At 44.0% G+C, this 25,763-nt stretch overlaps 1 protein-coding gene across 2 annotated transcripts in view; it reads left to right on the top strand.

Moving 5' to 3' along the window:
- The window catches only part of LOC120023663 (steroid hormone receptor ERR2-like), a 57,804-nt gene extending 37,877 nt beyond the window's left edge, over positions 1–19,927 (top strand). For both annotated transcript variants that reach the window (XM_038967715.1, XM_038967716.1), the window contains 2 exons: positions 10,534–10,803; positions 19,683–19,927. In XM_038967715.1, the coding sequence (XP_038823643.1) occupies positions 10,534–10,803; positions 19,683–19,927 (515 nt within the window). The remainder of the gene's footprint in view (positions 1–10,533; positions 10,804–19,682) is intronic.
- Positions 19,928–25,763: the final 5,836 nt, after the last annotated feature.

Raw genomic sequence — 25,763 nt, 5'->3', positions numbered from 1 at the left:
AGCAGGAGGAGAGTTTAGCCAAGGAGCTTACCCAGGACTGGATCACACTGACCCAATAGCACAGTCCCTTCCATCTACCTGGCCCAAACAAGCCAGCCAGGTACACTACCTCTGGCTAGAATATACAGAGAAAACACTACCGTTCCCCTCTGGCAATCTACAGGGGTGTAGTATTATTACAGATAATATTATAGAATTCTGTTCAAATTGAATAACTATAAAAGTACATGAGGATGAGTTGAATCAGTTTGATTACCGGTAGGCTACACTCTATTGTCAACTGTAAGGTTGTCAGGGCCCTTGCCTCCCTGTGTTGACATACAGGACAGTAAATACAGCGCGCTAACTACCGTGCTTTGTATGTCAAAGCTTTTAAGTGCTGCGTTAATACAATTATCGTAACCTGCATTGTACAGTGGATAGTTGACTAATCTTAATTGGATTTGCCATGTCTGGTCTGACAACAAGCCCATCATTCTGAATGACTCCATAATGATTGTTTAACCCAAAACCCAACTGGAAGGCAGACTGTCTGACATTTCTAAATGTGTGGAAATGCTTGGCTTTGCATAGTACTACTGGAGTACTGCACAAGCTGCAGCGAGATGATTAAACCTAAGTAGATTATTCTGATCTGCCTGTGTACACACGCACACACACACATGCACACACACGCATGCACTCACACCCACTTTTATCTCTTAGCGATTGTTTATATTTACCTGACTACTGGAGTCAACAACAACAACAACTTATTGCATTCAGGAGTTACACATTTCAAATACAGAGTCTAAATCCATTTTGTTTTTAAATCATGAGTAAAACACAGTGTCAGTACTATGATGTAATGTACAACCTTTATGATTTTTTGACTACCCCAAAATGTGCCATAAAGTCGTCAAATTAGAATGAAAAGGGAGACTGAAACTGTAACTCCAAAGCTCCCCTGTTTTCCCCTTGGTGAGCTCTGTATTAGGTCATTCCCTCTACACCAGCCATGAAATGGCTGCATAATTGAGTTGTACATGGCTGAACCTGATCAGAGATGGTTCACTGGCTGACCGAGACTCCATGCACCAATGGCACCCCAGGGCAGTCTAGCACAGACACAGGGCACAGAGAACCATATTTTTCTCCCCATCCACTCTCTCTGGGAGGAAAAGAGAGGGAGAAAACTGCTGATTGCATTTTGATAGATTTTTTGGCCTTTGGCAATGGAATTAAAAAGATTAACAGTTCATTATGAAGTGGGCCACATTGATTAGGACATTGACAGATGGGCAATGACCAAAGTCCAAAGGTAACCATTTACACGTCAAGAAGATTGGCACTTAAGTTCTCCCAATTGATTTTTCATTGCCCCTTTTCTCGGCTAACATTTGAAAAAGTGTTTTAAAAGTGCTGTAATTGTAGAGCTAACCTAGTCTAATTGGAGGGTGATTGAGGAACAGCAAAGCGGTACTATTAGCTTCCGTGAACGGTATCATTCTCTCACAAGATCCCATATCAATTTGGTGGGTTATCTCTCTAATGTATGGTCTAGAAATACACTTCAATTAACATACTACAGTAGAATTGTACAGTTATACTGTAGCCACACTGAGGATCTCAACCACAGGATTTGACTAACACAATGCGTAGATAGACTTAATAATTGTTAGTCAATAGATCTCACACTGTAGTCAGTGTACTGTCAGTAGACTGAGTTGACCTATCAGGAAGCAAGTTGGTGTTGCAGATGCCTGGCCCAGTTTGCTGTTATCAGCTCTGAGGACCCGGTCCTCTAATGACAGCCTTTACTTTAAATCTGTTACTGATTAATTAGTGATCATTATGAGGCTGTGGATGCCAGCGTCTCTGCTCCAGATATAGCCAGCAGCAGTAGAGGGAGGGAGTAGGCAAATATGGCGGTGGGCTGACGGGGACTGGGGCTGGATCACGGTCATTAAGGCCAGTGTTTGGGGACAATGAGTGATGACTTGCTCCTAAGGTGCCCCCCCCCCCCTTCCCCAAGCTGCATTTCTCTGTGTCCAAGTGGTTTAGGAGGAACTTATGCAGCCCAATTCTCTCTTTTTTCCACTAATTGTTTTTTTTGACCAATCACATCAGATCTTTTCAAGTCAGATTTTTTTCAGAGCTGATCTGATCAGTGACAAAAAGATCAGAATTGGGCTGCCTGGTCTCCACATGGCTATGACCTCTGTGTCTCCTTAACATATTTCCCTCCTTTAGAGTGGTGATGGTCGCGGGGGCGGGCACTGCTGAACCCCCCCCAACCCCTCCAAAACTACCTCCAGCCCCTAATCCAGGAACAGTGTGAACCATGTGGAATCTGCCATGCATGCCACTTGTGCAGGAGGGTTTCGTTGTTAGAGGCAGACGTTTGTCACCTGCTGTTTCCAGGGTTGGAATGTTTTCTGATGGGAATTCTGTGGAGTGATTCTGTGGGTTCACTGAGTGCTGGATGGTCTCCTCTTGCGGTTTGTGTCTAGTCCACAGACCTAAACCTGGTTGGGTTCATTGTCTTTTTGCATGTTTCAATAGGAATGTAGAACACACTCCATATCCTAGTATTATACATTTTGTAAGACATTTCATGGAATAACGATATTTTTCAAAATTGTTCAGTTTTAGACAAAACCCAGAATGGCAATTGTCTTTTACCAAATGCAGTTGTAGATTTTTGCTTTGCAGTTACACCCAAACAGCCTAATGAATTGGCCTGGTTCTTGTTCTTATTTATTAATGGTCTTTGGGGATTATCAATCAAATCTTCTTGATTCAATTCCAGCCTGTTAGCTCAGTATACAGACTCCATTGGTTATGTAGCTTATGTTTAGTTGTTAGCGGGGAACAAGGCAGTGATGTTTAGGAGATATCACGCCTCTGGTATGTGTGAGCTCCCTACACACTCCCACCCCCTCTCCTCCCCCACACCCCTCCTCCCCCACAGCCCCCTTTTTTTGTGTTGCTTTGCCATTAAATTGTGAAATCTACTTACTGTGTTGCCAGGCTGATCCTACTCAAGCTGCGTAATCTTCTTGTAATAGAGTGTGAATACTGCTGGGCAATACATCAGCACCTCATCAGTGTACTTTATTAAATATAGACACCAACAGACAGCTCTTAGTATATTCAATTTACCCTCTGACGTAGGCTTCAACACACCAGATAAAGATAGATTGAGCAATCAGGTGGATGCTGAGGCCTGAACCCAGTCAGACAGGCAGGCGAGGGAGCACCATGCAGAGGGGGCTGGGAGATTGAGATGGGGGTGTATCAGATAAGTCCAGGCAGAGAAGGAGACAGTGAGAGAGGAGGGAGAGGGGAAGGAGAGAGGAAGGAGAGAGGAAGGAAAGAGGCAGGGAGTGAGGCAGGGAGGCAGGCAGGGAGAGAGGAAGGAGAGAGGAAGGAAAGAGGCAGGGAGAGAAGCAGGGAGTGAGGCAGGGAGGCAGGCAGTGAGAGAGGAAGGAGAGAGGAAGGAGAGAGGAAGGAAAGAGGCAGGGAGAGAAGCAGGGAGTGAGGCAGGGAGGCAGGCAGGGAGAGAGGAAGGAGAGAGGAAGGAGAGAGGAAGGAAAGAGGCAGGGAGAGAAGCAGGGAGTGAGGCAGGGAGGCAGGCAGAGAGAGAGGCAGGGAGAGAGGCAGGGATGCAGGCAGGGAGAGAGGCAGGGAGAGAGGCAGGGAGGCAGGCAGGGAGGAAGGCAGGGAGAGAAGCAGGGAGTGAGGCAGGGAGGGAGAGAGAGAGGGAGGCAGGGAGAGAGGAAGGAGAGAGGAAGGAAAGAGGCAGGGAGTGAGGCGGGGAGTGAGGCAGGGAGGCAGGCAGGTAGAGAGGCAGGGAGAGAGGGAGGGATACAGGCAGGGAGAGAGGCAGGGAGGAAGGCAGGGAGAGAAGCAGGGAGTGAGGCAGGCAGGTAGAGAGACAGGGAGGGAGAGAGAGGCAGGCAGGCAGGGAGATAGGCAGGGAGCGAGGCACGGAGGCAGGCAGGAAGAGAAGCAGGGAGAGAGGCAGGGAGGCAGGCAGGGAGAGAAGCAGGGAGAGAGGCAGGGAGGCAGGCAGGGGTGTTTAAAGGTAGGAAAGGGACATCTACCAGGAACAGAGAAGGGGGATTCCTTTGTTTTGTTACCATGCTACAAAATGTCACCAGTTTATATGAGTAGTTACCAGCAAACCGAGCATCAAATGCATTTTATATTTTGATATACATCATTAACATCAGCAGGGTATAAATAGTATTAGTAATTTGCAGTGAGGAAGTCCTTCAGAGAGCTGATGATGTGCCTTTAGACATTATCAGCTAGGCTCTAGCTGTCCGTCCCTCATTAAGCCGTGTTGCTGGTTGGCAGCAGATATAAATGATGTGTAATTATGTGAATGATTAAAGTCAGATTCCTCCTGGTCTTTGGGCTAAACAGAGATATATAATGCCAAACGAGGGCTGTGGGACCCTTGGGACGGCTAAATACTCCCGAGCCGGGGTCACAGGGTCAGGGGGTGCAGATTAAGACAAGGGGATTACTGTATTTAACGTTATACAACCTCATAACGTTCACAGGCCGCTGGTCAAATCACCCATTCCCAGCTACTTACAATGGGATAATGGTCTGGTTATCATCTTAGAAGTAGAGATAGCTGGCGCTTCAGAAAAGTGAGAGCACTGAACCGTTTAGTCATAGTTTTAACCTGCAAAACAGAATTGAATTAATTAATTGTCTATCATCCAGCTATATGTGACTTTTCAAACCGATTTCCACTGCTGAAATTCAAGATGTACTGAATTGTATTTGTAACATCATATATGACAGGGTAGTTTGTGTGATGTGTGGGGCAATATGTATCCAGTGAAGGCTTGCAGCGGGCTGACTTGAGCTCTGTGTTGAACGTGTGGCCGAGGTTCAGGGTAAATTATTTATGTCAAGCACAGAAATTTATTACCAAGCAGCTATTGATTGGGTCCCCCTGGCGCTGTCATGTAAATTCAGGAAGAATCATTGCCGTCAGCTGCAGCTTACACACACACACACGCACAAACACACATGGCCACTAACATGGCCACACACACAGACGCAAATACTCACATAGATACACACATACACACACAGGCTTGCACACACATTAGAATCAAAATGACCACATGGCTTTGCTTCTGCTCCAGTCTGTTTGGTATCAAATAAATGTAGTTTTATCAACCTTAAGACCAATGTATAACTGATCAGGACATATCATTAACAGCACAGCTTCTTGTAATAAACATTTTGAGATTATTTAAATAAGAATGTATCTGTCTCTGAAATAAAAGTAGTAGATTTGGGGATGTTTTAAAAGACTGTTTCTGAAATAAAAGCTTTTATGAGCTAGCTGGACCTCTGTGATTTTTAGGGCTAGTATTGCTCAAACTGGAGCCTGGAGAGCACTAGACTTGGCTGAGGTGAGATTGCTGTTGGGCAAAAATCTTCAGGGCTAGCTTGTCCTTCTGATAGCTAGCCATGATAGATCAGCCCCTGTCCAGCGAGAATTACTCTCTCTCTCTCTATATTTCTCTCTCTTCCTTTCCATCCATTCCTCTCTCTCTCTCTCGTTCCCCATCCCTCCCTCCCTCTGTCTCTTTCCTTTCATCCCTCTCCCTCAATCCCCATCTCTCTCCATCTCTCTCCCGCTCTCTCTCTGTCTCTCTCTCTCTCTCTGTATGTTCAGTAGTTTGATTGAGGGTGAAATACGAGGGGGCTGCAGCTGGAGGGGGCCACCATGCCTCGTAATTACATCTCTTTTTATGACCCGTACTAATGGCCCTCTGGGAGAGGGAAACAATAATAAATTAATAGAATATGAACTCCCGCTCAACAGAAATTTTCAGCATTTAATTTTGGGCCGTCCTCTGCTCTGGCAGATGAAATGCCACCCTGATTAATCTGACGAGTGGTGGACCCAGAGGCAGCCAGCGCGGGGTGGCCTGCCTGGTCTGCCGTAGATATGTCGTAGATATGTCGTAGATATGTCGGAGATATGTCGGAGATATGTCGGAGATATGCCGTAGATATGTCGGAGATATGCCGTAGATATGTCGGAGATATGTCGGAGATATGTCGGAGATATGCCGTAGATATGCCGTAGATATGTCGGAGATATGTCGTAGATATGTCGGAGATATGCCGTAGATATGCCGTAGATATGTCGGAGATATGTCGGAGATATGCCGTAGATATGCCGTAGATATGTCGGAGATATGTCGTAGATATGTCGGAGATATGCCGTAGATATGCCGTAGATATGTCGGAGATATGCCGTAGATATGCCGTAGATATGTCAGAGATATGTCGGAGATATGTCGTAGATATGTCGGAGATATGCCGTAGATATGCCGTAGATATGTCGGAGATATGCCGTAGATATGCCGTAGATATGTCAGAGATATGTCGTAGATATGTTGGAGATATGTCGGAGATATGCCGGAGATATGCCGTAGATATGTCGTAGATATGCCGTAGATATGCCGGAGATATGCCGTAGATATGCCGGAGATATGTCGGAGATATGTCGGAGATATGTCGGAGATATGTCGGAGATATGCCGTAGATATGCCGTAGATATGTCGGAGATATGCCGTAGATATGTCGTAGATATGTCGTAGATATGTCGTAGATATGCCGTAGATATGCCGTAGATATGCCGTAGATATGTCGTAGACATGTCGGAGATATGTCGTAGATATGTCGTAGATATGTCGGTTGGGGATTTTGTCTCCCCCCCAACTGGCTCTTTACAGTTGTATCCACAATAACAAGCTAAGAATCATAAGGTAAACCAAAACATATTTCTACATGTGTTCGTCTCTATAGGATTAACAGATGAGAGCTTAGAGGACAGAGGAATGAGACTGTAACAGGGCTGGTTTGACAGGGATATTGTTTGAGTATGCAAATTCAATATAGATAAGTCAGGCCAAATGTGAGGGAGCAGATCAGGACAAGCTGAGGGAAATGATCTGTCAAAGAAAACAGATTTATTCCTGTGTTATGACTCTCATATGTGATTTATACAAAATATGGCAGTGAAACCCTATTCTAGATTTGCCTTTATCAGCTAGAGAGACCGGCCAAGCTTGTCAATGTTGTTGAAACCATTTCAAGTGGCCGTGTTTATTGAGCTCCATAAACACAAGCAACAAACTGGTGTGATTTTATACTGTGCCAAGCCAAGGACAGGGCTCCTTGTAAGAACGCAACTGTGGCATGAAGTGAATTAGTCTACTGTTGAAATCAGTCATGGTCTTCAGTGTCTGGACAAGAGGCGAGAAGAGAACATGTTCCCTGTTCACAGCCACCACATGTCTGTCTGTCACCATCTGTAATCCCAGGGAGAGACATTTCTCCTGGGGACCTCTTGTCCACATGTAAGGAGAAGGTACATTGTGGTTAAATTGTGATACAGCATAGATGATTCACTAAAACCAACTGTATGTTGAAGTTCCCTTGTGTTTAGTGGATTAAAGAAATACTACATTGTAATGTAATTAAAACGTTATAATGTTAAAGCACGATTCTCTCATAACTTTACAATTCCCTATATGAAAGCTTCCTTAATCAAAAATAAATCAAAAATAAAGATCTCAGAAATGCCTTTCTTGCCCTCTGCTAGCTTACTCACCCAGTGGACTCAGCAGCCGAGTGGAAAAGGGCCTTCAACCACACAGACAGGTCTTTCAGATTTGGTCAATATTGTGTCATGTTTGGTCAAATCCCACCAAGGCAGTGGTGTGGAAATGAAGATGTAAATATTGATATTTCATTAGAGGAAATCACCCACTCCGACGGCACTTAACCGGGCCGCCTTTGGAGCGCAGCGGCCAGAGTGCCATGTGACCTGCGGAGTCGGCAAGTCACTTCATTACTCGATTAAATTGAGTGGAAAACGGCAAGGCAACGACACGAGATTCCATTTGGAGCCATAATTTAGGCCCTGAAGAGAGAGACAGAGCAGGGGGAAAACACCTCCTCTCCATCTCACAACACCAGATTCAATTCAAGGACTTTTAACGTCAAACGTAATTGCAGGCTGCTGTGTTCAGTGTGTGCATATTGCTGAGAGGTGTCTGGTATAACAGAGGGATTCTGCATTCTCTCGTACAAATCTAGAACAAGTTCTTTCCCTGTGCTGTCACATTGAGGGCAGGGTGTTTGTTCCGCTTGAGTCCTCCTTGGCATTAAAAGTGTGCACAAAGCTTGGGCTGTGATTGCAATGCCAACCTGACGCAGCAATCAGGCTGCACCTTGTCTATACTTGCGTGACAATTTCCTTGCGGTCAGTCCAGATTCTGTCTCACTAATGGCAAGGTACGCCTACTCCAGGGCAGACAGGGATTTATAATGCATTTTCGGGTGTGGTTGCACAGGAACCTGCACTAACCTGGACTTGTGGCTTCCTCCTACAATGATATGAATATGTGCTCCTAGCAGATTTGGTAAAGTGTCTGTATTTTGCTGGTCCTGTCTGTGGTTCACATACCCCTGGCCACCCGGGTTGCCCTGCCCTGCCCTGGGCCCTGCACCTGTCTCTGTCTCTGTTTGATCAGCCTCCATTCTACTGACTATTGATTCCCCTTCACAATGTGAAGGCCCTCACATTACGATCGCAATCTGTTAATGAATGTATCCTCCAGCTCTCCCCTGCTGTGGTCATCACCACGATAAGGGAAATTGAACTCTCAGGTAGCCCCTTTCCTCTCTCTCTCTCTCTCTCTCTCTCTCTCTCTCTCTCTCTCTCTCTCTCTCTCTCTCTCTCTCTCTCTCAGTCTCTCTCTCTCTCTCTCTCTCTCTCTCAGTCTCTCTCTCTCTCTCTCTCTCTCTCTCTCTCTCTCTCTCTCTCTCTCTCTCTCTCTCTCTCTCTCTCCCTCTCTCCCTCTTTCTCACCCATATGTGTGTGTGTCCACCACAGTGTCAGGGCTGGGGAGATAAACATCACCTTGTGACTCTGTCCCAATGAGATAATTTATATTTAAGAGAAAACATCTGGAGGAGGTGTGGTGAGCGGTCTGGTCAATACTGTAATCTATCGCCTCTTAATCACCTGGGAGAAGATAGTATTGCAACAGTAAACTTGTAAAAGCAATCATTTTAATTAGGCGACGTCGGAGAGGGCTAAAATGTTGTCCGAATGGGGCGCCGTGGGCCCGCTAGACCAGGACATGAGGGATTGTGGGGGAGGAGGGGATGTGCCCAGTTTATTGACCACTGAAGGGTAGTAAAGGGAAAAAGGGATGAGATGGCTATCTGTTCCTCTCTTCTGTCCAGATCCTCTTTCTCCTTTTAATTTGTCTGAATTCCCTCACCTCATCTTCAGAGAATCTGTGTGGATGGTTGTTTCTTTGTCCATATGTAGAGGTAGCAGTAGCATCCTGTGTGTTTGAAGGCATACGTGTGGGGGTGCTGCGATTTGTTTTGGGGGGGGGGGGGGAGTAGGTGGGTATATCGGCTATATCAGTCCGCTAATACAGGACTATTAAAGGCCCAGTGCACTACTTTTTTTTTGTTCTTTTTATATAATATCTATATATATATTTATTTTTTTAATTCAGATTTTTCAAGGGGTGCTGCTATGTTAGAAGGGGGAAATTGCAGTGATCCAGACAATTTCATCTCATCCAGCTGCTGTCAGGAACGGGGACAGGATTTCTGCACCTATCCGGTGTAGGTGACAATAAAACATCATTATTTTCTTATTTTTTTAAGCAGGCCTTTAGGGCAGGGTGGCTCCCATGACCCCTCGCTGTGTGTGTGTGCGTGCGTGTGTGCGAGCGTGCATGTGTGTGTTGTGTGTATGTTTTCATTACCTCCCCCAGCGCGGCACTGAGTGTGTGTCACGTCCTCGACCCTTCCAATGAGAATCTGTCTCAGTGCTAATCCCACCAATAGCAGTGTGACAGGAAACAAGGGCTGACCAGACGGCTTTGTGTCTCGAAGACCTTTGCACCGATTTACTGTCTTCACTTACAGTAAAACCCACTGGAGAGCTGTGACACCCATTTCAGAGAGGACCTTCCAGAGTGCATTTAAAATGAAACACCTCTCCTGCTAACATGTGCTGGGGCATGTAGTGTTGTCAGCCGGGGTGAAACCAACAACTCATGTTTTGGTTACTGATCAGATCTGTCCATGAGAAAAGACCTTGAAAGTGGACAGTACATCTTCGGCTTCACAGTGTTTTGATTAAAATAATCAGAGTGGCGTTGTTAACTTGTTGATGTTCTTTTAATAGTTCACCCTTTATTTGAGATAATTGCATTGATCTATTGACAAAGTGTGAATATAAAGAGCCCATTCGATTCTTTTTCACTGTTTTCTATTTCATCTTAAGGGCAAAGCAGGAGCTGGAAACACCCACTCTTTCACACACACGCACGCACGCACACACACACACCCATACAAAAACACAATAAAACACACACACACACACACACACACACACACACATACAAACACAAAATGATATGAGTGCCAGTGCATTGTAGTGCAGGTAACTATTCTCTTCTGTCTCCTCAGGCTTCTCCACACTGTCCCTGGCAGACCAGATGAGCCTACTGCAGAGCGCCTGGATGGAGATCCTGATCCTGAGCATCGTGTTCCGCTCGCTGCCCTACGAGGACGAGCTGGTGTATGCAGAGGACTACATCATGGACGAGGAACACTCGCGGCTCACGGGCCTGCTCGACCTCTACGTGTCCATCCTGCAGCTCGTTCGCAAGTACAAGAAGCTGAAGGTGGAGAAGGAGGAGTTTGTTACCCTCAAGGCCATCGCTCTCGCCAACTCAGGTAGGACAATATACACCACCTCAGTATAGAGCGTAAATAAAATGGCAAACAGGGATGATAGGTGAATATCTGGATATTACATTCTTTACAAGGATTTGTAATTGATGCAATATTAAAAGAACAATTCATGTAAACAATGAATGCCCCTTACACTAAGTCTGAATTTGTCCTGCTAGGTGACCTAAACTGGGACATGCTTAAACCACCTGACCAAGTCCTAAAGCAATGGGACTCCCTAAATCTTTCTCAGATTATTACCAATCCCACAAGGTATGACTCCAAACACCCAGAAAAGGCTACTCTCCTCGATGTTATCCTCACAAATAATCCTGATAGGTATCAGTCTGGGGTTTTCTGTAATGACCTTAGTGATCACTGTTTTACAGCCTGTGTTCGTAATGGCTGCTCAGTGAAATGACCTGTACTGATTTGTCATAGATGCTTGCTAAAAATATTTAATGAGCAAGCCTTCCTTCATGACCTGGCCTCTGTAAATTGGTATAGAATCAGCTTGATCCTCTCTGTCGAATATGCTTGGACCTTCTTTTTTGATATTTTCAGTGGTATTGTTCACAAACACGCCCCAATAAAGACATTTTGAATTAAAACAGGTTCAGCCCCTGGTTTGACCGTGATCTGGCAGAGTTATTACTCCACCTCAAGAATTGCATTTGCCGAAAGGCTCGGCACACACATACTCAGGCTGACTGGATCTTGTTCAGGCAAATGAGAAATAAGTGCACTCAGGCTATCCGGAAGGCCAAAGTTAGTTACTTTAAGGAGCAGTTCTCTCTCTGTGGATCTAACCCCAGGAAGTTCTGGAAAGACCTGGAGAATAAACCCTCCTCCCCACAGCTGCTCATGTCCCTTAATGTTGATGATGTACTGTTGAAGTCGGAAGTTTACATACGCTTAGGTTGGAGTCATTAAAACTTGTTTTTCAACCACTCCACAAATTTCTTGTTAACAAACTCTAGTTTAGGCAAGTCAGTTAGGACATCTACTTTGTGCATGACACAAGTAATTTTTACAACAATTCTTTACAGACAGATTATTTAACTTATAATTCACTGTATCACAATTCCAGTGGGTCAGAAGTTTACATACACTAAGTTGACTGTGCCTTTAAACAGCTTGGAAAATTCCAGAAAATTATGTCATGGCTTTAGAAGCTTCTGATAGGCTAATTGACATCATTTGAGTCAATTGGAGGTGTACCTGTGGATGCATTTCAAGGCCTACCTTCAAACTCAGTGCCTCTTTGCTTGACATCATGGGAAAATCAAAAGAAATCAGCCAAGACATCAGAAAAAAAAATTGTAGACCTTCACAAGTCTGGTTCATCCTTGGGAGCAATTTCCAAACGCCTGAAGGTACCACATTGATCTGTACAAACAATAGTACGCAAGTATAAACACCATGGGACCACGCAGCCGTCATACCGTTCAGGAAGGAGACGCATTCTGTCTCCTAGAGATGAACGTACTTTGCTGCAAAAAGTGCAAATCAATCCCAGAACAACAGCAAAGGACCTTGTGAAGATGCTGGAGGAAACAGGTACAAAAGTATCTATATCCACAGTAAAACGAGTCCTATATCGACATAACCTGAAAGGCCGCTCAACAAGGAAGAAGCCACTGCTCCAAAACCGCCATAAAAATGCCAGACTACGGTTTGCAACTGCACATGGGGACAAAGATCGTACTTTTTGGAGAAATGTCCTCTGGTCTGATGAAACAAAAATATAACTGTTTTGCCATAATGACCATTGTTATGTTTGGAGGAAAAAGGGGGACGCTCGCAAGCCGAAGAACACCATCCCAACCGTGAAGCACGGTGGTGGCAGCATCATGTTGTGGGGGTGCTTTGCTGCAGGAGGGACTGGTGCACTTCACAAAATAGATGGCATCATGAGGGAGGAAAATTATGTGGATATATTGAAGCAACATCTCAAGACATCAGTCAGGAAGTTAAAGCTTGGTCGCAAATGGGTCTTCCAAATAGACAATGACCACAAGCATACTTCCAAAGTTGTGGCAAAATGGCTTAAGGACAACAAAGTCAAGTTTTTGGAGTGGCCATCACAAATCCCTGACCTCAATCCTATAGAAAATATGTGGGCAGAACTGAAAAAGTGTGTGCGAGCAAGGAGGCCTACACACCTGACTCAGTTACACCAGCTCTGTCAGGAGGAATGGGCCAAAATTCACCCAACTTATTGTGGGAAGCTTGTGGAAGGCTACCCGATACATTTGACCCAAGTTAAACAATTTAAAGGCAATGCTACCAAATACTAATTGAGTGTATGTAAACTTCTGACCCACTGGGAATGTGATGAAAGAAATAAAAGCTCAAATAAATCTTTCTCTCTACTGCTATTCTGACATTTCACATTCTTAAAATAAAGTAGTGGTCCTAACTGACCTAAGACAGGGAATTTTTATGAGGATTAAATGTCAGGAATTGTGAAAACTGAGTTTAAATGTATTTGGCTAAGGTGTATGTAAACCTCTGACTTCAACTGTATATAGCTAGGCGTCATCATCTAAAATAACCCTCATTTATAAGAGTTCTTATTTGATTAATGGTGCTCAGACCCATCTGTGAAGCTAGCCACAATAAGGATTAGCCACAACAGTGGACTTTGCAGTTAGCCTTCAAAATAAAAGTAAGGCATAATTCTACTATTTGTATTCATTTGCATCACTGTCAATGACATAGTTTTATTTTGAAAGCAAGCCACATATTCCACTATTGTGCCTAATCCTTATTGTTGCTAGCTTCACAACACATACCCCGGTCCGGTCGAGCATCACCAGCTAAATGACGCTAGCTGGCTGCTTATAACGTTAGCTTTGGGCAACTGGGTTAAGTAGCTGGCTAGCTATTTATTTTGAACTGAAGTTCAATTTCAGTAGGCGAACAACAAGTGGCAACCTAGCTAATACTTACTCACAAGGATTCATAAATCATTTGTAAGAGTAATGAAAATGACTGCAGTTTATAGTGGTCATTGTTTTCAGGCTGGTTGTATTGGTGCTAGCTAGGTACCAAGCTAAAACTAGCTACCAACGCGGTATTGTAAACACATCGTTCGTGGCCGGTGTTTGCTTGTTTGCAGACTTTTTTGTACAGCTTTGACAGTGCTACTGTATATTTTTTGACACGCAAACACCCAAACGGCGTTCCATAGTATGTATGTAGTGAAGCTAATAGACGTGACGCTATTACTGTGTAACTCCGGTAGGGCAACATCTGAAAAATAGAGCACTTGGTAGTGTGTACCGGTACTCGACCAGTCGTCGAAAACCAACATCACCCACGACAGAGAACGGTTGATTGTCAAGTGTAATGAATTCCTTTAATGGATTTCGCCTTTGAGTTGTCTCGCTGAAATTGCTTTACTCTTTCAAATGACTGCTTGACTTGTTGACTGCTCGATCTACACAGCAGACATTGTGTGGGGCTAGGATAGAAATGCTGTGTTGCACGTTTTAGCGCAAAATTTTACGTGCCGTTATTACGTCATGTACCTACGTTATATAGTTATGCACGGTAGCTTTGACATCGGTTTTTAACATTGGCGTTAAACTAGATATCGGGCCGATACCGATGTTGGCATTTGTAGCTAATAAAAATTCTGATATGTTCACTGATATATCGTGCATCTCTAGTTGTTACTGACAAGGAGCTCTTTAATCACCACTTCGTTAAGTCAGGATTCCTATTCGACTCAGCCATGCCTCCTTGCCCTTTCAACATTTCCTCATCTCCCACCCCTTCTAATGCGACTAGCCCCTTTGCTCCTCCCTCCTTTCCCCCTGCCCCGCTACAAAGTTTCTCCCTGCAGGCTGATTCCGATGTGCTGAAGGAGCTCCTTAAACTTGACGGCAAAAAAACATCTGGGTCAGATGGTTTAGACCCTTTCTTCTTTAAGGTTGCTGCCCCTATCATCTCCAAGCCTATCTCTAACCTTTTTAACCTGTCCCTCTTCTCTGGGGAGGTTCCCATTGCTTGGAAGGCAGCCACAAAGTGTCCGTTATTTAAAGGGTCAAGATCAAGCTGATCCTAACTATTATAGGCCAATTTCTATTTTGCTCTGTTATCAAAAGTGTTGGAAAAACTTGTCAATAATCTACTGACTGGCTTTCTTGATGTCTATAGTATTCTCTCTGGTATGCAATCTGGTTTCCGCTCAGGTTATGGATGTGTCTCTGCAACCTTAAAGGTCCTAATTGATGTCACCATTGCCCTTGATTCTAAGCAATGTTGTGCTGCTATTTTTATTGACTTGGCCAAAGCTTTTGATACGGTAGACCATTCCATTCTTGTGGGCCGGCTAAGGAGTATTGGTGTCTCTGAGGTGTCTTTGGCCTGGTTTGCTAGGCCAGTGTATAAAGTCAGAACATCTGCTGTCTCAGCTACTGCCTGTCACCAAGGGAGTACCCCAAGGCTCAATCCTAGGCCCCATGCTCTTCTCAATTTAAATCAACAACATAGCTTAGGTAGTAGGAAGCTCTCTCATCCATTTATATGCGGATACAGTCTTATACTCAGCTGGCCCCTCCCCGGATTTTGTATTATACGCTCTACAACAAAGCTTTCTTATTGTCCAACAAGCTTTCTCTGCCATTAAACTTGTTCTGAACACCTCCAAAACAAAGGTCATGTGGTTTGGTAAGAAGAATGCCCCTCTCCCCACCGGTGTGATTACTACCTCTGAGGGTTTAGAGCTTGAGGTAGTCATCTCATACAAGTACTTGGGAGTATGGCTAGACGTTAGACTGTCCTTCTCTCAGCACATATCAAAGCTGCAGGCTGAGGTTAAATCTAGACTTTGTTTCCTCTATCGTAATCGCTCCTGTTTCACCCCAGCTGCCAAACTAACCCTAATTCAGATGACCATCCTACCCATGCTAGATTACAGAGATGTAATTTATAGATAGGCAGGTGTTCATTACCATTTGGCCATCAGGTTTACCACCAATGCTCCTTATAGAACACATCACTGCACTCTATACTCTGTAAACTTGTCATCTCTGTATCCCCGTTGCAAGACCCACTGGTTGATGCTTTTTTATAAAACCCTCTTAGGCCTCACTCCCTCCTATCTGAGAAACCTACTGCAGCCCTCATCCTCCACATACAACACCCGTTCTGCCAGTCACATTCTGTTAAAGGTCCCCAAAGCACACACATCCCTGGGTCGCTCCTCTTTTCAATTCGCTGCACCTAGCAACTGGAACGAGCTGCAAAAAACACTCAAACTGGACAGTCTTATCCCCGTCTCTTCATTCAAAGACTCAATCATGGCACTATTACTGACAGTTGTGACTGCTTCGCGTTATGTATTGTTGTCTCTACCTTCTTGCCCTTTGTGCTGTTGTCTGTGCCCAATAATGTTTGTACCATGTTTTGTGCTGCTGCCATGTTGTGTTGCTACCATGCTGTGTTGTTATGTGTTTCTGCCATCCTGTGTTGTTGTCTTAGGTCTCTCTTTATGTGGTGTTATGGTGTCTCTTTTGTCAGGATGTTTGTTTTGTCCGAGTATATCTTTTTTTAATCCCAGCCCACGACCCCGCAGGAGGCCTTTTGCCTTTTGGTAGGCCATCATTGTAAATAAGAATTTGTTCTTAACTGACTTGCCTAATGTAGTTAAAAAAGGTACAAAAAATAACAAAATCATAAAAAATATATATATAAAATTCCTAATTTAAGGTGATATTGTATTTTTGCAACAAAAAAAAAAATATGTTTTGAAAATCACAGTATGATTTTTCAGTATTTTATGGACAATAGGATATTGTAAAATGGGTAATCACAAGCAATATACACATGTAGTCAGTAATAATAACTGGGACTTTTTAAAACTTTTTATTGTCATTTTATGAATAAATCCAGTATTTATCCATTTTAGGACACATTTCATTAATCTCAAAAAACTTTCATATATCAAATCTAGGGCAAGTGTTAGTTTCAAATGAACAAACTATTACATTTGTTCTGAATTTTTAAAACACTTTTGCCACCACATCAAAAATTATTTTAGTGTTTCTTATGGGGTTCTTTTAAATTAAAACTAAAATTCTATTTACATTGCACAAATCCAGAAAACTGCTTCAAATTTCGTATTTGGAATATTATCTTACTCGTGATAACAATTGTTCATCATTTGTATTTGTTAATATTGTCCATTACATTAATATACATTTATTTAATATGTTAAGTTTACATTTCTATATCTATGACCAAAATGTAATGTCAGGGTTTAAAGTAGAGTTGTTGACTTTACCCTTTAGTTTGGAGTGAGAGAGATAGGGAAGGAGGGGAGGAGGGAAGGACTGAGCTTTTAATTGAAAACCTTCCATATTGTGATATTTCTCCATCCATCCCTCTCTATCTCCATAACAGTAGCTGCAGGGCACGCCAGCCATGGGAGATAAATTCAGCATTTCATTAGGAGCACAAGGCCTGTCAATAAAATGTGTTAAGTCGAATGGAATGAGTATCAGGGAGTGATGGGTCTCGTTTGTTCCAATGCAAAGACGGTACACTCGTATCGACAGGCTGCTTTTGAGAAGGCAGGGCTTGTCCCTCTCTGATCAATGCCTGGCTGGGCCACGGGCGTGCTTTCTCTTTTTTTGTCAGGCTGACAAATGAAAATGCTGATGGTGGGCTTTGCTTTCACACGGCAGAGCTTTGTTGGGGGGTGGGGCAGGTGAGGTGTGGAAGGCGAGGGAGGGAGTGAGGCCTTGTGTCGGGGTGGGGAGGGGGCGTCCGGAACGTTTGAGCAAGGTCTCTGTGAGATTCCTCTCCCGGGAGCCCCTCTGTCTGACAGCTGTGAAAATTCATAGCGATTGATTTTGTAATTAGCAGTTTATCAATGGGATCGACGTGGGCTCTCTGATGGATTGCAAGGAAATTGTTTCTTCAAAGTTGTTTTTTTAAAACCATCCCCTCCTCCAAAGCCTACATGCTGCTCTCTCTCTCTCTCTCTCTCTCTCTCTCTCTCTCTCTCTCTCTCTCTCTCAATCCCTCTCTCTATCTCTCTCTCTTTCTCTATCCCTCTCTCTCTCTCCCTCTCTCTCTATCCCTCTCTCTCCCCCTCTCTCTCTCTCCCTCTCGCTCTCTCTCTCCCTCTCTCTCTCAATCACTATCTCACTCTATCCCTCTATCTATCTCTCTCTCTCTATATATATATCCCTCTCTCTATCTCTCTCTCACTCTCTATCTACCCCTCTCTATCTATCTCTCTCTCTCTGTCTATTGTTCTCTTTTTCTTCCCTTCTTGCCTGCACTTCACCATGAGACCTTTGTCCCCTATGCTCACTCACTCTTGGGATCAGATCACTGTAATGGCTCAAATATCAAACACACACACACTAATGTCTCTGATACATTTATTAGTTCTATGATTTATCACTGTAATTAAAATGCATTTAATTGCTAATAATTTGTCAGTGCATTGACTTGTCTATATTTCCTAATATCCTGTGTATCACTGACTGATCCTGTTTGACACAAACAGGAGATACAGTAGTCAGTTAGCTCTCTGAGTTCCTGGTGATTTTCCCTTTTGTTCTTCTATTCTGCCCACCCCCCCATTCACGACCTACTTCCTTTTACCGCTGTGGATCGGAAAGCATCAGGGTGAAAAATGTCTCAAGGTCTTGGGCTTACAGTTGTTCCAGTCAATGAATTTAGGATGAAGTCTGAAATCTGTTTGCCTTTTATTGTCCCGTGTGGTGAAATATGCACCGCCAAGGTGAGACGAGGCAGGTGACCAATGACACGCTGTCTCACGAGTACCAGACACTGGTTAACCACTGAGATAACCACAACCCCAGTCTATCCCTGAGAGAGAGAGAGGGGTGAGGCAAAGAGAGAGTGGGAGGCAGAGAGGGAGAGAGAGAGAAATGAAAAGTGTTGAAACATTCTGCACATGCAGTAAAAGTAGTCGTGAACAATGCAGCACACCAGAGAGAGAGAGAGAGAGACTGCAATGAGTCAGAGAGAGAACCCGCCTCTGAGACTGAAAGAAGGTCAGGGAGGATGTGGGCTAAAGAGTCCATATGAGACACATGGTGGTTGTTTTTTATTCAGTTTCACTGTTACAGTAGGCCTACACACATGTAGTTACACAGGTTGGATCAGAATTTATAGAATACATTTTGTATGATAATCAATCAGTCAAAATATGGTTTCCAGCTAGCTTAAGCACTGACAGTCCTATGATAATGTAATCAAATGTACAATAGTATATACTTTCATTCCACTCATTATTTGATCTAGATGTTTCTGTGGGAGAGGAGGGAGAAAATTAATCAAAATGTGAAGGAAGTATAATTTCCTTATTGAAGCTAGTTTACACTGTCCGATTCCCAGATGGAGTGTTTATAAGAAAACAGTCTATTCCGGAGCTGTCCTTTGGAACAGTGAGGTGTTTAATGTGTGATCATTCACTGGGGTTTGGCTGCTATTCATTCCATTGTGTGCTCCAGGAATCAGCAGGATTACATTGATTTTCAGTCTCATTGGTCAAAGGCCATATGAAAATCAAACCCAGGGCGCCAGGCAAAAAAAAGACATTAAGCTTTGTGTTTTTCTTTACATTCTGTTGTTTATCTTGTCACAGTGTTAATTATGCTGATAACGTGTCCCATAGCTGACTCCACTGATAGATCAGTAGTCCCGGCCCAGCCATGTTTTACTTTAGTAAAAATACAATTGAGATGATGTGTTACTGTTTACAGAACTATTTTACATTTCAATATATCGAGCAATGGTTTGTGTTGTCATTGTATCTCTGAAGATATTAACATAAGACTCATGTTGAAGAACCCTCTCTCACTGACCCTGTCCCTCCCTCTCCTCTCCAGACTCCATGCATATAGAGGACGTGGAGGCGGTACAGAAGCTCCAGGATGCGCTCCACGAGGCTCTTCAGGACTACGAAAGCAGCCAACACCAGGAGGACCCCCGGCGGGCAGGCAAGCTGCTCATGACCCTGCCCCTGCTGCGCCAGACCGCCACCAAGGCCGTGCAGCACTTTTACAGCATCAAAGTGCAGGGCAAGGTGCCCATGCACAAACTCTTCCTGGAGATGCTGGAGGCCAAGGTCTGATGGAGGAGCAGGTGCCCCCTGTGAAGGCGATGGGGACAGGGCAATGCAGACAGAGAGACATGGACAGAAGGGACTCAGGACAGGAGAGGGACACCCTGCTGACTGAGACAGGAGACAGACTGACCTCTCTTGTTCTCCACCCCCTCGGACCCCAGACATTAAAAAAATCAAAAATAAAGAAGAACAAATGCAAAACTTGGTTATAAGTATAAATATAAAATGATGCAGATTAATTTAAAATATATAAGAAATACTATGTACAGTAATACTTTTTTTTGTTTATTTTCTGTGGTCATACTGTATGTGAAGGATCTCCCCCTTTCTCTATATCTTCAGAAGGAATAATTGCAGGCTCTTAATTAACATGGTTTCTAGTCAGAACCTCAAGACATCTCCAAATGTGTTCTGATGACAACACACATGGCAACCACTATGGACAGCCTCACTTGTCAGACAGTTATTTCACCTCCTGGACTTGACCAGGACATGTATATATTTATTAATAATGGAAAACTGAGTGTACAGTTATTAAGTCTGGTGAACCCGACGGCCATTTTCTCTCGTTCTTTTTCTTGGGGGAAAAAAAGAAAGAAAGAAAGAATAAAAACTGTTACCTAAATGTGAACTCTATTGATCTAAATGCCCTTGAATATACCTCTTCAGAGCAGTGAGCCGTGTGATATGGATCTGTCTCAGACAGGAAGAAGACAAACTGGTCACATGACATGTTTAACCAAACTAGCGTAGGCAGGTAGTCAGTCGTCTTATTCTGTAGTAACTCAGCAATAAAGGGAGCCGTGCCGTGGCCAAGCCATGTTAAACCTCCACTACCCTCTCCTTCACAATGCTGCTGTCTGTCTGTCTGTCTGTCACTATAAGACCCATATGTGTGTGAGTGTGTGTCCCGGCAATGTAGATGTTTCTCCTCTGCAGATGTTGTTGTCGATGGTGCTCTATCTCAAACCCCACATTTGGTCATTGTTCAAGCCGATGGAAATTGCCTCTTGGCAACTGAGCGAATGACCTGATTTGGGCAGGGTGAAAGATGATGAGTGGGTTTGGGGCGGAGGTATCAAAGGATTTATGCTGAGTGGCAGAAGTCCAGGAGATTCCATGTTCAAACAATCAGAGGCCCATATGTCAAACGCTCTATTTAGGGTCCTTTAAGCCCATGGCAGAATCCTCCCACACACAGGGCGCAAGGTACCCAGCATCTGCTATCACCATTTTAGAAGCTGCCGGTCTTTTTATAGCTGGGGCTGCCTTTATGGAGCTCCATCCAAACGGAGGTGAATGGCAGGTGCAGTGCAGTGATGTGTTGGTAGCTAGAGCTTCACACTGACTGGGGGTATTTTTAACCCAGAAGGAGGTTATTGCTGTAGCTGTCTGCCTGCTCTCTGCTGTGCTGCTCTGCCTCCCTCCAGGAGTACAGTAGACACGTGGAGCGCTGCTTAACTCCATGTTCACACAGTAGCTGTGGTCTAACACCTCCCAATAGGCCAGGAGACAGACAGGCATTCTTAAAGACGGCAATTCACCCCCCCCAAGGTGCTCCTCTTGTGAGAAGCCATGCAGACTACAAAGTGTCAGCACGTTTCAAAGGGTAGCACCAGTCCCACAGTGTGTCTATACAAGGTGTGATCTCTGGTGGGAAAGTGAGTAGAGGGGCTCCATTCTCCCTGTGTGTAGGCAGGTCGTCCTCCATGGTGCATGCTGGGACCTGTAGTTCAGTATTGTAGACTCATGCTGCTCTTTGTTCTCAAAGGGAGAGAATGTGGTGGGAGGTGGATGATTATAGTACTGACGTGATTTATGTGAAGTGATAAATTGTGGCACTGTCACAATATGATACTGTGATCAAATGAATCCCTGACATTGCAGACGGGATGGTCGCCACTCTGCTTGTAATATCATTGGCCAGTGTTAATCCAGCAGCACCCTCTTTTACTGCAGCCTGATTGGCCACTTAATGGAGGTTGACAACACACCCCAGCACCTAATCATCCAACTTGAACTAGCCGCTGTCTACTTAACAGGCTCCACTTTAGAGGGGGACAATGTAACGTGAGTTATTTTACTGTTGTGCAATACAAGGACCAATTCTGACTGAAACCATGCTGAAAGCATGCTTTTACTAAGATTTGGGACAATTTGATTAACATTTCAATATTACTCAAAATACCTCTAATCAAAAATAAATATCACAACTATATATTCTTTGCTCGGCAGTAAAATACAAGTGTTTTAATGGAAAAGTACAGATTACACACATCAAACAGTTTAGCCTAAAAACTTTTTGTAACGATGCAAAATTCACACCCAACACGATGCAACGTAAACTCCAGGCACTTCCTCTCAATGCTTCACGTCTTACATTCAAACCCTGGTTCTATATAATGTGTATATATCTGAATGTCAATAGTTACTGGACAGTAGCCTATACAGTAGGTTGCCGAGTTACAACTGTTCAAAATAAAGTACGGTATGCAGCGTCCTGCTGACTACTACCTCATCACTATTGTCGATACTTTTGATTTCAAGACTTACTCTTCATCATCATCATCATCAAGACTGTGGTGAAACATACCTGAGCCGTCCATGTTTCTATCAAAGATTTATTGTCTAGAAATGCTCCTGCCAAGATATTTGTAATTGTAGTCACCAGTTGTCTCTTACCATCTATATATCTGTTTGTAAAGGTACAGCATGCTTAAAGTTGACCTCATGAGTTGGCCATTAGTGGGTGTGACACCCATTTTGGTTATGAAGCGGGTACATGTTTTTATTAACATCAGTGTGTCAGAATTGGTCCCTTGATGATAAAATTGCAGTAAGGAACAGGTACTTTAAATTATTTCCTGCTCCTACATATAAATATTTATGGTGTGAATTATATCATTTGGCAACAGTGTACATTGATATCTCAGATTGTTAAATCATCAATATCTGTGTAACTTTTATGTTTTGATTTCCTAAAAGGAACAAATAATTAAATAACTCCCAGAAGTCTGTGATTCATTTCTTATCCCACTACACTGGTGATTATGTTGTGATGTTAAAAGATCCCAAGCAAACCTCCAGAGTGGCGCAGCGGTCTAAGGCACTGCATCTCAGTGCAAGAGGCGTCACTACAGTCCCGGGTTTGAATCCAGGCTGTATCACATCCGGCTGTGATTTGGAGTCCCATAGGGCGGTGCACAATTGGCCAAGCGTTGGCCGGGGCAGGCCGTCTTTGAAATAAGAATTTGTTCTTAACTGACTTGCCTAGTTAAATAAAGGTACAAAAATATATATCATAATAATCACATAGTAGTATTGAGAAATAGTGCATTTATAAAGTCAGATTTGTGACGATGAGGGCTCATCTTTATTAATAATATCATTAGACTCAGAAAGAGGATCAGACAGAATACATCTATTTCTATGTATCAACCATGTGCTGTATGACATTTGGCCTTCATCAGTGTTTTACTCTGTCACGTCTAGGCTAGGCTAGGCTACTTACTCGTTCAGTTTGCAGAGTAACCTTAACCCTAACTCCATCCTCCCCTCAGTGTATTTACCCAATCTGCAGAGACACTAGCATGCTGCTTGTCCACAGGGTTTACAGACACTCAGATTGTGATTGACTTAATGCTGTGAGTCCAAGAGCGTGAGAGCAGAGAGCAGCAGTCCCAGCAGACACCGGACAGGCCACCGGCGACGGGCAGATGAGCTAACAGCCCCAGCCTCCACTGAGCCAGACCAGGAGCTGTGGATGTGAACCATAGAAAATGCATCCGTCACAGAAAACAGGCAGACACGCTAGCACTACTGGGGGAAGGGGGGGGGGACTGGGATGGGAAGTGGGGGTGGTGTGGTGGAGGGGAGATGGATCCATCATTTCAGGAAGCTGAGATTCCTGGGACTTGAGTATTCCCTGCTCTATATAATTATAAGAGGCAATTTCCTTTTTTGAAATAATGTCTCGCTAACCAATTAATTGTAATAATCCTCCATGTTGAAACTACAGTGTTAGAAGACACCAGACAGTGCCGGGGTGATGGTGGCTTTAGGTTGACTGAAGGAAGAATGGAAAGAAAAGATGGGGTGTATTCTCTCTGTCGCCATGGGGTCTAGTAGCTCCTACACATACTGTGTACATATCTGAGATGTCATGGGTACATTAAGAGTAATGGTATTTTCATGCTACATGAGGATCCTCCAGGCTCTCCAGATATCCCAAGCTGTATGGCTCCCTCTCAACTGATAACAGTCAGCTTTACATCCAGCCAGCCATTGACAAGTAAAAACACCTTTCATTAGGTCTACTACGCATCTCATCAGAATGCAATCTCCATCGCAGGTGTATGACGGCTGTGTATTGCTTAAGTGTGTTTCATTATTCATTACAATACTGATGATGGGGAGGGAAAGGATTACACGTCAATGTGAGTGATTGGATTTGAACAGACCTGCTGCACACACTTTGCATCAACCAAAGGCTCAAATTACACTTAGGATGAAAACGGAGCACGCAAATACCCAGGAGAACTTGTGGCACAGATATAGAGCATGGGCCACCATCTCTCGCTCTCTCTCCCTCTCTTCCTCTCCCCTGCTCCCTCTCTCTCTTTATCTCTCTCCCTCTTTCTCTCACTCTCTCAGTCTCCCCTCACCCTGTCTAATTTTCTTTATTCCTCTCGCTTCCTCTTTCTCTTCATTTGAGTCCTCAGCTGCTCTGTACGATACGGTTGATCTTACTGTCAGACTGGTTCTTGTGTGTTTATTTATTGCTCCATTTGTGATAACAGGAGCGGGACATATTTCACAACCTAAGGGTATTAGTGTCTCCGCCAGCACAATGTACAGAGAACTGTTACGTCACTGCAAAATGTACCTCGTAAAGTAGGATCAACTACTGTAGTATTGTGTTAAATATAGCGTCCTCTTTTCAGGGAAAAAGCTCACCATCAAGATTGACCAGTCCTGGACCACTAGATCCCCCTGCCCTTTTGGCCTGGCATGGCTCCATCCACTGTGCCTGAATGAACACTTGCTCCACCATCACCCATTTGTAGCCCAATATGCTGTACAAATGCTGTACAGAGCCCCTCAGGTGTACCTTGTATCTGATTCATCTCATATACTGCAGTGGAATACATAAAATAGTATCTAACCTAAAAAAGATAACATTTTCTCAAAACTGATAATTTTCTCATTGTCAAGATTTTGGTGAATCGCTCACACATTATACCTGTTACTCAAGCATAAGACAATCCACGAAGCCAACACCTCTGGCCCTCCTTTGGACTCTGTGTGACTAATCAATAGCCTCTAACTGCCTAGCAGGCAGACTGGGCTACAGCCCGTCTGAGATTTCCTCCACTCCCTGTCCATCTTCAATGTTTTAAGTGCATTTATCAGGTTACACATCTACTCTGCTCTCCATTTAATGCATGGGAAGCAGGGGGGTCAAGCTGTTGTGCATACCTCATGTCCCTCAATGAACCAGCATCCAGGACTGTGTTCCTGAATGTCCACTCAGGTGTCACACACACACAAACACACACACATACACACACAGATGCATACACACACACACACACACACACACACACATGCACACACACATGCATAGTCCCACACACACACAGACAGTGTGTGTGTGTGACTACACTCAATTGAAAACATAGCCCATTCTGGAGCCTGTATTTCAAAAGTGCCACACCAGTCGAGTGCATCCTGTGAGCTGATATGGTTTCTGGATAGAGCGCTCACTGAGGTCATTCACACCAATTGGAGAGAGCTGCCTGAATGGCCCTGTCATTTGAGCTGATCAATACCATAGAAATGA

The sequence above is a fragment of the Salvelinus namaycush genome, chromosome 28 (assembly GCF_016432855.1).
Source record: "Salvelinus namaycush isolate Seneca chromosome 28, SaNama_1.0, whole genome shotgun sequence".
Taxonomy (NCBI): domain Eukaryota; kingdom Metazoa; phylum Chordata; class Actinopteri; order Salmoniformes; family Salmonidae; genus Salvelinus; species Salvelinus namaycush.
Note: the sequence above shows the minus strand (reverse complement) of the source record. Positions and strands in the feature narration are given on the sequence as shown.